Source organism: Ursus arctos, unplaced genomic scaffold (genome assembly GCF_023065955.2).
Source record: "Ursus arctos isolate Adak ecotype North America unplaced genomic scaffold, UrsArc2.0 scaffold_25, whole genome shotgun sequence".
In the NCBI taxonomy this organism is placed as follows: domain Eukaryota; kingdom Metazoa; phylum Chordata; class Mammalia; order Carnivora; family Ursidae; genus Ursus; species Ursus arctos.
In genome coordinates, this window is record NW_026622930.1 from 38,991,077 (window position 1) to 39,007,739 (window position 16,663).

The 16,663-nt window shown below is 44.4% G+C and overlaps 1 protein-coding gene across 1 annotated transcript in view; it reads left to right on the top strand.

The window, feature by feature from the left end:
- The first annotated feature begins 1,553 nt into the window (after window positions 1-1,553).
- The window catches only part of CCDC175 (coiled-coil domain containing 175), a 73,468-nt gene continuing 58,358 nt past the window's right edge, over window positions 1,554-16,663 (top strand). Inside the window, exons 1-6 of the mRNA XM_057318558.1 lie at window positions 1,554-1,710; window positions 3,931-4,016; window positions 5,820-5,931; window positions 9,832-9,967; window positions 12,434-12,662; window positions 14,395-14,517. Coding sequence (XP_057174541.1) covers window positions 1,554-1,710; window positions 3,931-4,016; window positions 5,820-5,931; window positions 9,832-9,967; window positions 12,434-12,662; window positions 14,395-14,517 — 843 coding nt within the window. The remainder of the gene's footprint in view (window positions 1,711-3,930; window positions 4,017-5,819; window positions 5,932-9,831; window positions 9,968-12,433; window positions 12,663-14,394; window positions 14,518-16,663) is intronic.

Consider the following 16,663-nt stretch of genomic DNA (forward strand, 5'->3'; position numbering starts at 1 on the left):
GTTGGCTTGGGGGTCCAGTCTAGGTAGCTCAAGAAGGGAGGAATTTGTCACAGGGAATGTGCTACAAGGGCTGTAGAATCGAAGGTGGACGTAAGGAAGATGCTAGAGCTCAGAAATCTGCCACAAGCCTGTACTGTGCCCCCAGGTGCACAGGGACTGCTGAGCCGCTGCAGAGCGCGGGCGGGAGGCTCCGGCTCCCACTGCGGCCATCTCTGGAGCCCCCTAAACGACTTGCACTCCATTGCGGTGGCCTGAAACTGCCACTCCTGGAGACCAGAGCAGAGTGGCTTTTTGGCCCGCTAATGTCCCACCAGTGTCTCCAATTGGTGGAACTTAGACAATCTGGCACTAGTATTTGAGAAATGCAGTTTCCAGCCTTCCTGCCTCTGCCGCGCAGAAGCAGCACAGAAAAGCAGGGAGAGATCTGAAGACCAATAGACCAAATCTAGCAAAAGAGGGGACCCAGGAGAGTGTCCACGGCCAGGATATGGCTGTCGCTGGAAGGAGACCTGGATTCTAGAACTAGTTCTGTTACTGCCGTGCTAGGTCTCCTCCAAGGCAGCGTAGCAGCGTGATTCAGGGCACAGGCTCAGCGTCCGCATTTGAAAGTGGGATATAATAGCTACCTCAGAAGATTTCGTAAAAGTGAAATGGGTTACTCTAAAGGACTAAGAAGGTGCCTGCAACGTCGTAAGCGCTCAACAAATGATAGCTATTGTCACTGTCACTATCTGATTTTAGTTTTGCCTTCTGTAAAGTTATAAGAAAAGGGTTAAGTCATCTTTGCTGATTTCTCGCCAGCCAGAGGAAGGGGAACTAATAGTTGCCCTCAATCTGAGCCTGGCACTGGGCTGAATTTTGGAGATGCGGAGAAAAATAAATAATATCCCTGCCTCCAAGAGCTCACCGTTTGATAAGAAGACAGAGAAAATTCACGGATTCAAGGTCAAATGTGCTCAGTGATAGACTAGATACAAGGAAAGTTCTAGAAGAGTACAGAGATGGGCTTGGCAGCAGAGTGGAAAGATCTATACGCAAATAATGAATCATGGAACATTGCATCAAAAACTGGGGATGCACTGTATGGTGACTAATACAACAAAATAAAAATTATATATAAAAAGAAAAGATCTATACGGACTTCACTTTAAATCCAAAATTACGTCCTGTGACCGTGGGCAGATGACTTAGTCATCCCTGCCTGTTTCCTCGTCTGGAAAAGCGGAGCTGGAACCTGCCTCACAAAGCCGCTGTGAAAGTCAGAGCGGCTCCTGTAGCACCTGGCACAGGGACGCGTTCACAAGCCATCAAGGTTATGATTCGGGTGGGCCAGACAAACGTCCAGGACCGGAACTAAGACACGCGGGCGGACGGAAGGCGGAAAGGACGGCGGGAAAGCGACCCCACCCTCCGGGAGCGCTTCATTACGGCTGATGTTAAAAGAACCTGGAGGCACCCACCCCAGGTGGCGCTCGGGGCCTCGGCGTCTCTGTTGCCCGTGGCAACCGGCCGTCCTGGCTTCAGGCCTGAGCGCACCGCGCAGGAGCAATAAGATGGCCCTGAGCTCCTGGTCCCGGGAGCTGGGGTTCAGTGAGAAGGCGCTGCGGGCGGTCACCGTCTCCACCGGCCCCTCCCTGGAGTTATGCACCTTTCCCTCCTCCCTGGGCTCCTCGGTGGCGACCGCGGCGCTGGAGCAGCTCTTTGTTGTGGGTGAGAAGTCTGCGGGCGCCGGGACGGACGGCTCCTCGGAGGTGGCACCTAGCCGGCACTGGGCGGGGGGGTTCAGCGGGGACCTTCCTGCGGGAGCCCGGGGTGTCTCAGGCTAAGGCAGAGCCGTCTCAGACTCCTTGGGGAAGAGAGTGGCGGCGCGGTGGGACCCAGGGCTCAGCTCTCCCGCTCTAGTCACTCCACTGGAGTGACTCGGCCCAGCTCGCGCTAGCAACTGGTGACAAACTCCAGGCAAAGCCTGGACTCTTACGCCACTGCCATTTGCCTGCGACTGGGATGCCCACCTGCATTTAGTTTAATTTCAGCGTTTAATTTCAGCGTTTCCCTTCTTTTCTTTGCAAGTTTACTTTCTCCAACATTTTGTCATGATAAAGTGGAGAATTTAACAGGCAAACAAAGGGAGTGTTTAAGAAGCTCCTGTTGTATTAGACAAGGAAAATTAGGCAAGGGTATTTAGGAGATGCAAACATGATCACCTTGGATGGGGCCAGGTTAAAATGCTTCTTCAGTTAGAAAGCCGAACCTGTAATCAAGGAACCTAAGTTTAAGGTAAGATATGGTCCAAGAAAGGGCATTTCTTGTTTAGCTCATAAACCATTTAAGCCAAACAACAAAGCATCTCCTTGCTTTACTAGCAACATCTTATGGTTTCAGAGTAATCGTATTGATTTCTATTATAGTGTTACTGTTAGTTCGGGATTATTTCTGTTTGTCTTCTTAGACCTACCAATTTAACTTCTCAGTTCCTGTGAGATAGGCTTGCGTGAGTACTATCGTGAAGAATGGTAACCACCAAAGAGACCTAAATGAGTCACTATCATTGGCCAGGGTGGAGCTAGGGGCTTGAACTCTCTTCATACTTAATCAGTATGTGCATTTCCTACCAGTACTTCTGTGCAAATATTTTTCTGCTAGTAATTTCTGGATTCTCAGAAAGTTTTTTGTAGGAAAAAAACTTCATTAAGCTTCTTGTGGGAGTTAGAAAATATGCAGCTCTCTAGCCCATTTGCAAGTGGGAACACCTTGTGCTCATTCATTCCATTAGAAGAAGGGGAAGGCGGTAACAGGCAAGGCCTGTCCCTTCCTAACACAGGCTTGCTTGCAAACTCAGTAACTGATTTTCACCTGGTTTGAGAGCTTAGTTCATTAAGAGAATTCTCTGGAACTGAGGGCAGAAATTGTTTTTTTACTCTTCTGAGGGGTGAGTATAGCCATTAAGGCCAAGGACTCTGGAGTCACACTGTGTTTGCATCTAGACTCTCAGTGATGGGCTCTGTGACCTTGAACATATGACATAACCTCAAAAGTCTGATTTCTCAGCTGTGAAATGCGAGTCATCATAAGATTATAGTAATCAACTTAGATAACACGTGTAAAGCAGTAATCTCATGAAACTTACCCCACACATGAAGATGCAGGCCTGGAATTCATTTGGACAAAGTCCAGGTAACTCAGTGGGGCCAGAGCCAAAGTAAGTATAGCTTCCTCTGTTCTCTCTCCTCCTTTTGTCCATTTTCCCCCCTTCTTTCTTTCCATTTGGTATGTATCTGGTCTTCATTACCATTGCTAACCTTTCATAAGCCTCTCATGTGCTTCCTACTTACAGCGTGTGAGGGAAAGGAGACACCCTTTGTATGTCAATGAATATATATTGACATATGAAGAGTCTCTCTACCTCACACCTGCCGGTTTTACAGATCTTTACTCTCATCCCAGGATTTAAATATTGGCACAGAAGTAAAAATGACATAAGGGACTTTGAAATGGTTAATTGAGTGGGTTTTTTGCAAAATATTATATTTACATGTATACAAATATGAATATATATACTATGAAAACATTCTCAAACCTGCATTATAGGAATGTTAGATTTATTCCTTTCATAAATATTTATTGAATGTTTGGTCCTATTCTATATAGATTCCTTCTTTCTTCCACGAGAGATGCAAAGATGGAATATCAAAAAGAGTTTGTCCTCAAGAAACATTAAATATATACCTAAGTGTACTATGGTATATATAAGAATACTATGAATTAGGAAATACGCTCAGAAGAGATTCATACTAAGTACTATAGGAATTCAGAGATAGAAGATAGAATTTTCAGCTACGCAGGCATTTGAGGTAGATCTAAAGGGTTAAATGGGATTTGGACAAAAGAATAAGAGATCTTTATTTTCTAATTTTTTTCTTTTTTTTTCAGAACAATCACTGCAAAGTGACTATTTTAAATGCAATGAAGAAGCTAGGACCTTTCTTAAGGACATTGCTATTGCTGTTAAGAAATTGGTATTGTATTATCTATAAGAGCTATTTTTTTTTCAATCTTCCACTTATTTATCAACTTTTAATTTAGCACCAGCTCTGTTCAAGATAGTTGAATAGATGAATAGAGAAAACATTTATCCTGAGCAAAGAAAATGTTTATCTCAATTCACTAAGCATTAGCACCGGTGTCGATGACCTGTGGAGCGCTGCGTGACTTTCCACGAAGATCCCTGCGTTAAGGACCCGTGCTGTGGATGAGGGAGGGCGAGCCCGCTTAGGAGAGCAGTGCTGGTGCTAGCGGAGCGCCATGAAGGGGTGGGCCACGGGGCAAACGCTTGCCCGCAATATACAAGCCGTGCACGGTGCCTATCCACTCAGTTCTCTGTAAGCAGTTTCTTACATGACTGCTGAAGGATGATTTGACACCTGTTCCACTAAGTAGACAGTGCTGGTCAGTGAAAACAAACCGACCCTGTTATACTCACTGGGCCCCATCAAAGAAGTACTTAAGGAATTTCCTTTTGAAGTATCACGCACGTGTCTCTACGTGGCCCTGATGATGTTTACGATGCTTCCCCAGTGGGGTCAGAAGGGGGAGGGTTCTTCATTTGATTTAAAATTTTGAATCGGCTGCATATCAAATATCTACAATTGTAGAAATGTGGCTGTAAAGTAAATGAGTTTGAGTCTACAGGCTGCTGAGAAAGTTCATGTCCTTGATATTTCTCTGTGATTCTGCATCGATGTGGATGCTTACTGCGGCGTGATGCTTTATAATCCCAGTTACTCGAGCACACGTGCGTAAAGCCTGGGATTGGTACGTGTGCGGTGCTGCGCTTGGCCCCGTGGAAACCTTCCTCTGCTTTGTTCTAGGAGTTAGGTTTTCCTCCCAGGTTTAAGGGGTCAAAATATTTCGTGTGGCTTCTTAAAGTATCTAGTAGGTCTCCATGTAATATCTGAGCTGTGAAATCTCTTAGAGATAAATCCCTCCCTCTTATAAAGCAACAAATTTTCACTATTCTGAAAGACTGAATATTTACCCTGGAATTTTTTTTTTTAAATAGACAGGTAAAAGGAGGAAAGTAAAAACCACCATGATCCCAGCACCCTAAAATAATCATAATTAACACTTTAATGAATGTCTTTCCTATTTCTAGGGAATAGGTGATGCCTGTATTGAATTTTATTTTTTTTATAGAAAAGTGATCATGCTATATGTACAATTATGTGATCTGCGTTTTATTACTCATAAAATATAATGGCAATTTATCAGGTCATAGAAGAACTATAGCTGTTAGGACCATTTATTTAAGAGATGATTTATCTATTTTTTCCCCTAACAGATTTTTGGATGGTTTTCTTTTTTTAAAATAAGCCCCACCAAAAAAACAAAGCACAAAAATCCCCACCAAACTATTTGTTTGGATATGTGGGTATGTATTAAAAAAATACTGTTCTCTTTATACCTAAGCATATTTTTATAGACATTTTCCATCTTTTAATTAAGTAGCTTCTTTTCTCAGCATTACTCTTTTTGTTGGAGTCTCTCCTTTTAAATTGATTGAAACTGCATACAGGAAACATAAGAAAAGATTTCTGAGAAGAAAATCCGATTAGAAGATAAATTAACAATGACTTATCTTAAAAACTGATTATAGAAGAGTGATTTTTCACACTTTCTATTCCAAATAAAAATTAGAGCAGAAGGTATTGAATGGAAATCAACGTTTGATCACTGAAATATTTCTAATAGGACATTGCTTAGGAAATAAGTTTTATTAGTTTAATGCCTTAACTTTTTAAATATGTCATTTACATTTTCAGGAAGAAATGAGAAAAGCCACAATTGATCTCCTGGAAATTGAAAGCATGGAGCTCAGCAGACTGTATTTTCTACTGGAAACTCTCCCCAGTAGCATTGGCAGAGAATTGGAAGGTACTTTTAAGGTTATCAACCATAGAAATTTATCTTATAAGAAAATAGAGCCTACTACTTGGAACAAGACAACTTTAATAGTTAGTTCATGTCAAAATATAGCTAGAAAGGGTACACAACACAAAGATCTATAATAATTTTCCCTTACATTTTAAGTGGAAATGATATATATAAAACTTGAATTTATAGAATTTAGTTTCGAAATAGACTAATGATATTTGGATCAGCCCATTCCAAATTGGTATTTATTCATTAAATTAGGCCGCTTAACTCACCCACACCGCCATTCTTTCTCTCCCTGTAGGTTTGGGGATTATAGTTACTCATACAAGTGGAATCATATACTTGTCCTTTTGTGACTGGCTAATTTCACTGGACAGGGCTTCAAGATTCACCCACGTTGTAGCACGTGTCAGAATTTTCCTTCATTTTAAGGCCGACCAGTATTCCACTGTACGTGCGTACCGTGCTTTGTGTATCTGTTCGTCCACTGGTGGACCCTCGGGTTGTTTCCATCTGTAGCTATTGTGAACAAAGCTGTTATGAACATGATGGTGCAAATATCTGTCTGAGTCCCTGCTTCCCATCCTTTTGGGCATAGATGCAGAAGGGAATTGCTGGACTGTATGGTCATATGGTACTTTAAGTTTTGAGAAACTGCCATACTGTTTTCCATAGTGGCTGCTGTAATTCACATTCCCACCCTGATGCACAAGGATCCCAATTTCTTCACATTCTTGTTAACACTTGTTCTTTTCTGTTCTTTTTGGTTTTTTAGATATAGCCATCCCAGTGGGTGTGAATTAGTATCATGGTTTTGATTTGCATTTCCCTAATGACTAGTGATGTTGAGCATTTTTTCATGTGCTTATTGGTAATCAGCCTATCTTCTTTGGAGAAATATCTATTCAGGTCCTTTGTTCATCTTTTAAGTGGGTTGTTTGATTGTTATTGAGTTGTGGGAATTCTTCCTCATAGAGTCTGGATGTTAACCCTTTTTCAGATACATGACTTGCAAATATTTTGATCCATTCCATGGTTTGCTTTTTCACTGTTAATATTGGCTTTTGATGCACAAAAGTTTTAAATTTAATAGATTTTATTTATTCATTTGAGAGCGAGAGAGTAAGCACAGAGGGAGAGGGAGAAACAGACTCCCTGTTGAACAAGGAGCCCAATGCGGGGCTCCATCCCAGGACCCCAAGATCATGACCTGAGCCAAAGGCAGACCCTTAACCAACTGAGCCACCCAGGTGCCCCCAAAAGTTTTAAATTTTGATGTAGTCCAGTTCCTCTATATTTTCTTTTGTTGCCTATGCTTTTGGTGTCCTTTCCAAGAAATCATTGCTAAATCCGGTGCCTTGAAGATTTCCTCCTATGTTTTCTTCTAAGAGTTTTATAGTTTTAGCTCTGACATTTAGGTTTTTGACTCATTTTTGTTGAAATTTGGTGTTTGGTGTAAGGTAAGGGTTCGATTTCATTTCCCCAGCTGCCAGAGTGTTGGCTGAGGCTCACAGCCCAGGTCCTCTACCGGAATTGCCCGGCACAAGAGACAAAGGCTTGACACCTCCCCCTGCCCCATCCTGGTCCACGGTCTCCATGGTGCGGCCCACGTTCAGGGAGCAGTCCCCATGAGAATACAAAGGTCTGCTCCCTTGCTCAATGTAGAACAACTCCCCCACAGCTCCAAAGCTTATTGCCCTTTAACCTCCCTCTCCCCCACCCAGTGGTCTAAATTAAAAACTAACGAAAGCGAAAGCGACAGCAGCAGAACACTTTCTAGGTCGGTGTTCCAGTTCCCCATGTATTGCCTTGCAGCTCCCAATCTACCCTCACTGCTGTCCCGTGTTGAGAGACCGGGGCCCTGTCATTTCCCCCTTTACCAGCCCACACAATGTTAAGCTTTGTCAAGAGAGAGCACTGGAAGGATACTGGAGGGAAAAGGGGTTCGCTTTCCGGCCCCAGGGTGCTCCGCTTGGCCAGTTCTTGCGGTGCACACGGCTGCTCCACGTCAGCCTCCCGCAGAGCCGGCAGCTTCCTCCGGTTCCCCTGGGGCAGCTTCGTGGTGCTCGCTCCCAGGGAGGCTCCAGCTTGGGAGCAGCTTTCCTGGCACTCTTTGGATGGCTTTGCAGTGAGACCTGAAGTGTGGCAACTCCCTGCGGACGGGTCCCCTCGATTCCGCCAGAAGCCAGATTTCCGTGCGTTCCACCAGCCCAGCATCTCACGAATTTCTTTGCCATCCAGTGAGCCACCGCCCTTCCCAAGGAGGCCTGGATCTCAGGTCTGGAGGTGTGGCTTCCTCAAACTCTGTCTCAGCCCTGCGCGTAGTGGCTGCGCCTGACACCTGCGGCTCCGGAATCCGTAGAGTTCTCTTCTGTCTTTACTATCCAGGCCCTCGTTGCTCTAGTCCGCGGTCAGGCGTACTAATTCCAGTTCAATTTATGAGATTTCTATGTCCTAGTTAGACACCGAGTGATAGTTGTAAAACAATATGCATGGTGTTAATCTCGTTTGGCAGGGAAAATACAATAAACTCTACATCCAGAAAAAAAAAAACGACTTAGAAGAATCTGTGCTGATGGCAGAATTAAGACTATTTTGGCTTCCTTTTGTCATCAGGAAAAATATTTAGAAGGAAAAGAAAAGAGCATGCTAGCTAAAGAGGTTCTTGATACACACTGAATACTTCATCACATAAATGTGATTGGTCTTCTGTTATGAAGCTTTGCTATTCCAAGATTGGTTCTTGGCTCAGCGGCATCTGAAGGCTGTTATAACACACAATCTCTAGGCCCACCCCAGAACTACATCAGCATCTGTATTTTGGGGAGCCTGGGTGGCTCCGTCGGTTAAGTGTCCAGCTCTTGGTTTCGGCTCAGGTCACGATCTCGGGGTCCTGGGTTCGAGCCCCATGTCGGGCTCCATATGGAGTCTGCTTGTCCCTCCCCCTCTGCTCCTCCCCTCGCTCATGCGTACTCTCTCTCTGACATAAATAAAATCTTGAAAAGGATCTGTATTTCAAAAACATCCCCAGGTGATATATATGCATCTTTGAGACAGAAAAGTTTGGGAGGTGCTGCTGCAATGAGCAAGCTTAACAAGCAGCCTTGGAAAAATAACCTAGCTCTCAGATGGAGCTACCAGCTAGTCTAGAGAATTTTTTGTGTAGAAATGGGTAGTCCAGTACCTTCTAAACATTGGTATTAAAGAATTCATTTTTCCATCTATCACGCACTGAGGTAAACCTCTGAAGTCTTATGTGATTACTCTGATTTGTTATTTGTTGATGAATAATCGGTTCTTTAACACACCGAGCTCCCCAGAAAACAGAGCCAGAGGCCTTTGCACTATTACTTGGGAGAACAACCCAAGGAGGAGGAGGGCAGGATAAGGAGACCGAGGCAGGGAGAAGGGAGAGCGGATATGGGGAGCAACAGGATGCTGACCACCGTGAACGCTACCCCCTTAGCATGGCAACGTGCCCCAGGACACACTGCTCCATCTTCTCCCGGCCCGTCGTGGGTCCAGTGTTTGCCTGCCCCCCACACTTTGGGTTACACGTGCGCGGTGTGCATGTCTAAAGAAGTCTCATGGTAGAGGTGACGAGGAGGTCCTGGACAGGAGGTGAGAAGCAGGTGGAATAAGCAGGAGTGAGGTGCTGCCAGGCCCCACCAGTGTGAGGTCATTGAGAGCCCATTAAAAGCGGGTCACTAGAGCAGCAGCTGAAGTAAGGAAATAACGGATCCGTAAGATTGAGGGGACCCAAGGGGCTAGAGGCGTCTGCTACAGGAACGTAATTAAAAGAGTATTTCAAAGAAAGACCTAATTTTTTTATCATTTAGAAAGTCCGTATCAAGTGTGCCATTTCTCAAATAACCTAGTAACATTTCCACTTTTAAGAATGTGTCGGAGATGCGCGCAGATTAAATCTTTTTGAGATAAATCAGATACAAACGGACATTACAGGGATGAATGAGGAAATAAAGTCTTCGAAGATGAGAATACTCGATCTGAAAAGAATTAATGAAACTCTAGGGTATGTATTCTTAGTTTTTAATTCAGTACTTGCGGCAGTTGGGGTCTGTGGCTGGAGTGTGAAAATTGTCCTCAGGGGTCTGTCCTCTGGTCTGAACTGGTGCGGGGGACATCACCAGGAGCAGAGGACCCCGGCTGACAAGGGCTGTGTGATGGCCGCGCAGAGCTGGGGCGGAGACCAAAAAATCTTCAACCACTGCAGTCAGGAGACCTGTGAAGCCTCAGAGACCATCCAGCTTCCCAGCAGCACCTACTGTGTGGGACTCACACGTCACCTCCAAAGGTAGAGACACACAGAGCTTACAGTTTCCACTTAAGGAAGTTTACAAACCCCAACCACTAAAGCAAGAAATCTGGCTGGATATTGTATTGTAAATACAGTATCAAACCAGATACGTTGTCTCTCGTTTAGTTTCTTAAAAGTATTCAGCCATGAACTACGGGAGGTCTGAGGATGGGTTTGGTTCCCAGCAGAGAATTAATTACAGATCTTATCTGTCATTAAATGAGGTGATGTATATAACTGCCTGTAGCTCAGATTCCAACACCTGTTAGTTTCTTTCCTTCATTCCTGAGCTGTGGTGCCAGGACTTCACCCCGTGGGCCTCCTTTACTCCACCTGTAAAATGGGGATTACAAGTTCGAGTTTATGCAGCTCATGGAGGAAGACCTACATCCTGAAAGGAAAACCAAAACCTTAAGAACAACTCAGCATTATGAGCAGATTTGTAAGACTAAATGCATAAATATCGGAATGTCAGTTTGTCAGGGGAAGAAATGCTGAAAGAGGCCCCATGAAAGAAAAAAAAATCTTGGGAAGCGAAAGTGATCAGAAGGTTGCTTGGCGCACCGGATATCAAAGCATCAGGAATTAGGTGGAGACCTCGAGGCCCAGGGACGCCTTTCTCCAGTTAGGCCCTCGGATCACCTGTTCTGGGGGATGCTCCGTGAAAAAAGAAAGTTCATGATCACACAAGCTTGAGAATTCTCACCCCTCTCGGGGATTCACAATGCGGATACCGGTCAGTCGGCCAGCACCATCACACCTCTGCAGACCCGTGATTCTCAAACGTGAGGATGCGTCAGAACCACTTGGAGTGCTTATTAAAACAAATATTACCAGAAAGCTCCCCGGCACCCCAATTTTCTGATTTAGTAGGTGTAGGGGTGGGAGTTAGAATTCGCGTTTCTAGCGAGTCGCCAGGTGATGCTGATGCTGCCGGTCCTGACCACGCTTTGTGAATCCTGCTCTGGAGAAATCTTTACGGAAAGGCGAATGCCGAGCGTAAGGAGGGCTGCTTCATGAGCTAGCATCGCCAAGCTAGTCTCAGGCATCCATTCTTCAAAGAAAGCTGTACATCAGGATGCCAACACTCCGACAGGTGGTCCTGTCCTGGACCCAAAACAGCAAGCTCTTTGGGTGTGTTCGGTTTCTGAGTGCTCTCTTCTCAATACACCTAGTTTTTTTTGTTGTTGTTGTTTTTTAATTTGACTTGTTTTGCTTAGTTGCACTGAGGCTACTCAATCCTTAGGTTGACTCATTCTTAGAAGGCTTCCTCTCCTAGACCCTCAAAGCACCTATTACCTGACCCTCTCTATCCTGGGCTTTTAATTACATTTCTGTGGGAAATAAACTTACCAACAACCTGTTTCTATTTTCCTAAGCCTTTCCATATAATCCCCCTGAACAAGTAAAGCCTTTAGCCCTGGAAATTAGAGAAAGGAAAAAGGTCTTAACATCGTAGAAGCTTTTTAAAAAGAAAAAAATCTAGAAATGGCACCAATTGTCCCTCCTTCCAGTCTTGCGTTGTTAGCCCCGGGGTGGATGTTTCTCACCATCTTAAGGTTTTCCTCAGATGGATGTGGCTAGCAGTGGATAGGTGAAGGGAATGTGTCCTCTTGAACTCCAATTTGGTTGCAGCTGGGAGAGGATAAGAGTTCAAGTTAGGTTTCAAGCATCTTCTGAACAGTGAAGATAGACTCCGCTCTCTCCTCCCTGACTGCGGTCCACCAGAGGAAGGCTAGCTTTCTGCTGGGCTCTCCCTGCAGGGCAAGGGCAGCAGAAGGTGGCTGGAGGGGTGGTGAGATGTTTGTCTTCCTTTGGCTTGATTGCGTGTCTCAGAAAAGCTAGTTACGGCAGTGCTACCTACCACACCATTTGGTCAGAGTCCATTCACCTGCTCAGAACTGTTTTGAATCACTGCATACTTTAAACCACAACATCCCATATTTACTAGCAGGAATGGGATGGGTGGGGTGAGGCAGGACCACATGACATTTTCGCAGCGGTAAACAGTTGCAGGATTGACATCTGCTTGTGTTTCCTTCTGTCCTCCTCTCAACCAAGTTTGATTACAAATACAAGTCTGGAATAAGTATTCCTTACAATTTCCCTCTCAGCAAACAGACTTTAAATTCCTTTCCTAAAAGCCATACCTTTCATGCCGCGACCATTCTTTTCTCCTAGTGAAGAGCAAGAGAAGCTGTCGAAGAAGCATGAAAAGTTAGTGCTGTCACTCAACCACATGATGGAGGAAAAAGCTGCTGCCACTGTTTACATCAATGAGACTTACACCAAAATAAACTTGGAGAGAAAAGAAATAGAATTGCAAAAACAACATCTCGGAGAAATAGAGGAACAATTGGAAAAAGACAAAGAGGAATATTTGAAAAGAAAACAAAAATTGACTGAAGAGGTAAGTGGCATGATTTACTTTTTTAAAAAACACAGAATTGTATAGAATCTCGGGCAGGAAGTTCTAGCAAGCGTCCCGTGCGGTATCTTCTGTGATCAGTGGGATGGGAATAGAGCAGAGACGCGAGCACACTGGAGCCCCTTGGGGTAGACGCTGATTGTGGCATAGCAGCTCAGGTCATGGGAAAGAACACGAGTGACGGGCTTTGTAACACCGGGGTGGCCCCGTGCTCATAGGCAGCCCTACAGGGACAAGGAACTTGTTTTCATGGCATCCCGTTGCCTCTGACCATTCTGGCAAGACCAGCGACTTCCGCCCTGCGAGAGCCTTCGGCTGCTGCTGAATGCTTCCCAGCAGGGCAGCCCGCAGAAGGGCTACGCAGAGCCAAGGGCTGCAACAGAAAAGAGTATTTTGAGACTAGCAATTTTGGGAGAGTGGACGGGAATGACCACTGCATCTTGGTGTCTGCTAGGCTATGCTAATTAAAATTCACCATCAGAGTGGCTTGTGATGATTCCTCTTTGCTGTGCTTCCATTACCCCAGGAGAGGCAGGGCTATCTCCATGGGAGGTGTTCCCGGCAGTCTTCCTTCTCCCCCATGTGTAGCAGCCCCGCTCCTGATGAGAATTGCTGTTGGGTCCCTGCTGCTGCCCTGTCCGTGATGGGCATGGGCATGACTGTAATGCAGAAAACGGGCTAGGGCTCACAACCTGTGTAGCACCCACCAATGTTCACTGAAGGCCCGTGATAGGCTGGAGTAACAGCCTGTTAATTTCCTTTACTTCCTATGAGAAAGGAAAAACTATTACAGCTGTCAGTCTTCAAATTGTAAGTTCTCCCCTAACACAAAATATTTTTTGCTGATATTATGTCCATAACCGCAAGACCTTGGGAGAAGTCTTTGGCTGAAAAATGGACACAGAATTCTGATTTTCAACAAAATGTGTTAATCCCAAAGTTCCATTCATATGCAGCGGTGCCCTGGTGCTGAGATGATTGACCGTGATCATGTTCATTCATAAGACACTTTGGGGGCAATGGCTTTGACAGCCACCCAAAGGTATGTTTTCCTAACTCTTCAGGACAGAGTTGAATATGCTTTCTCGGGCCTTATTACTCAGTTACCTTGTTCCTGATCATTCATTTTGCCAAATACATTGATGTGTTTGATTTGATAAGAGGATGACTCACTTCCTTGGGTCTGACAAGTCATAAAATATGTTTGATTTTGGTAGAATGATAAGAAGTTGTCCGAGATGGTGAGCTGCCCCGTCTTCAGTGATTTTTACTTCGTTTTTAGTCTGCTGTCTTTCCCATCAACAAAAAAAATGTGAATTTAGATTTCCAGATCATTCGTCATTTTTTTCCTTTGATTTTCCTGATCTTAATAGCGCACTGTAAATCTGGCGGCCGTTGCTGCGGTGTTTTCCTAGGAGATGGCTACGATGGCAGTTGCTTCTAGAATCTGCTATTCATGATCGTTGTTTTAGTGCTCTTATGAACCATTTCGACATTTATAATTACCATTTATTTCTTGTAGTTCACTGTTTTTCTTGTGAAGTTGCAACACAAGCAAACCTTGTGGGGGCGGGTGTTTTTGTTGCTGTTTGTTGGTAGACCGACTATGGTATCTGAGCCTGAGTATGAATTAGGTTAACAAAATAAAAAGATTTCCTAAACTTTGTTGTTCTCATAAGTTCTTTTGATTGGTTTATCATGTTTATCACTACAGATTGAAGGATATAAAAAATTCTGTGAATTTAAGAGAACGGAGACTTATAAAAAGAAGAAAGAATTGGATACATTAAAACGTAAAGTGTCAAAAATGAAAGAAACCGTTTCGGACAACACAGTGGTAAGAAAGAGTACAGGGTGTTTTTTCAAGCCTGTCCAGGGCTCCTACATAGACACTGCCTTCGGTATAACCAATAGCAGGTACTTTTTTAAAGGAGCTAATTTTAATTCGTCTTTATGCCATTATGAGATGATGTTTTTGTCATGTTAACATTTTCTGCCACTTTATTTAAAGTGTTATAATGGAACTATGTTTTCTTCCCCTTCGGGAATATGGTCAGAGAAGGAGTTTTGGAATGCCTTAGGCACAAATTGCATTTGATGGACCAAAATATTTTAAAAACGAGTTTTTAAAAAGCGCTCAGAACTGACCAAATGCACACAGAACCATATGTCACATCTCTGTGGGATGGTTTACTGTACACCCCCAAATGAATAGCCACAGGCAAATTCCTTACTTTTGAAGAGCATTGATAGGGAAAGTGGACTGTTTGTTTGAATTAGAAAATACTTCGGAGCTCTCCCCTTCTATTTTTAAAAATTGATAGCATTGATTGAAAGCCAGCACTCATAAATATTTTGTGAGGATTACCCTTATTTTAAAGATAAGGAAATGGAAGCTTATGGAGGTGACTTTAATGGGCGAGGTTAATGGTAGAATCACTTCTGTATGAATTAAGACAGAAACGCCTACCAATCCTCTATCACAATGAGTCGAACTAATGAGTCTCTGGTGTATTTCGTCTGTATTGAGAATTATATGTAAAACTATATGGGGCAACAGTCCTCACATTTCTTACCAGAAACATCACACTTTTTATCAGAATACTCAGTTAATTCCATTATACTTTTTAGAGGGTGGTTCTGATTGTCCTAGTTACAGTGTGTCTATTGTGATGTCCAATTATAGAACATTAGTGGAATCAAAAGTTCTCCCCAGTATGTGCCTTTAAAAAGATCCCTGTTTCTTAAATATCTGTATAGTAGGGAAGCATGAGTGAGGCGAGTCTCAAAGGAGAACGTAGGGGTTATATCGGTTAGACTTTATCTGCAGGCCCAAGTTCTATCTCTGGTTTGGGCCTCATAAACCATAAGGTACTCCACCCACCCAGCTTGGGAGGATACAGTAATATATTCCTTTACCTGTTCTCCAAAGATCTCTAAGACCGTTATGCAAGGCTGGAAGGTGACAGGGATAAACTCACCTCCAGTGTCCTCTCAGCCTCCCACGAGCTAACGTGCCCACGCCGACCCCACCTTACCAGCGGTGAATAGCGTTTAAATCACAAACGGAGCGTCTCAGAAACCTGGGGTTCACATTTTTAACTCTACCAAGCTGAGGTTTCTTCACCTATAAGATGGGGTAATAACATTGCCTGCTTCAAAGGGCTGGAACTCAAGCAAGGTCATGCCAGTAAGGCTTTTAGCTGAGTGTTTTATATTTAGTCAAGGTGGTGGTTAGGGTTGTTACCACCTGAGATCAGAAAACACAGTTTGGCTGTGGACTGAGACAGCAAGGAATCTCAGGTTAATCCTTGTGGGCTGCTTGTGGTTCGACGACCCTGCAGCCCGGTCAAGCTGAGGTGACGTTGCCAGAAAAGGATAATGGTGTGTGATTCTCAAGGTGGCCAACACGTCCAGGGCAGGAAGGACTGAGGGCAAGGGATGCCCGAGGTGGGGCCTGACAGGCCTTCAGCATACAGCCCCTAATCTTTTAGACACTGTGCTCACGTCGATGGCAGTTCTAGGATTTCAGACCCTTGTTGACTCTGAAACTAGTTATGACCCAGAAGTGGAGGCAAGAAATACCCGGGGGAGCTTTCGGCCACCTGTCTCACCTGGTAAGAATGGGAGCCACTCTGTGCCCCCCACAGGTGTTTCTCTGAGTCCACACTGATGTGTAGGGCTAGATGGCATTACACAATCTGTCTGTGGTCTTCAAGGCTGATCAGCTCACTCTCCCCTCCATCCTCCCCTACAGCTGAAATGCAGACCCAAGGCTCTATAAATGTTTGCCTCCCCTTTTCTTCTTACTTTTTTTAAAGTAGGCTCCAGGCTGTGTGTGGAGCCCAACACAGGGCTTGAACTCACAACCCTGAGATCAAGACCTGAGCTGAGATCAAGAGTCAGACGCTTAAATGACTGACTCACCCAGGTGCCCCTTGCCTTCCCTTTTCTTTATTCCAAAACTGCATTGCAAAGCTAAC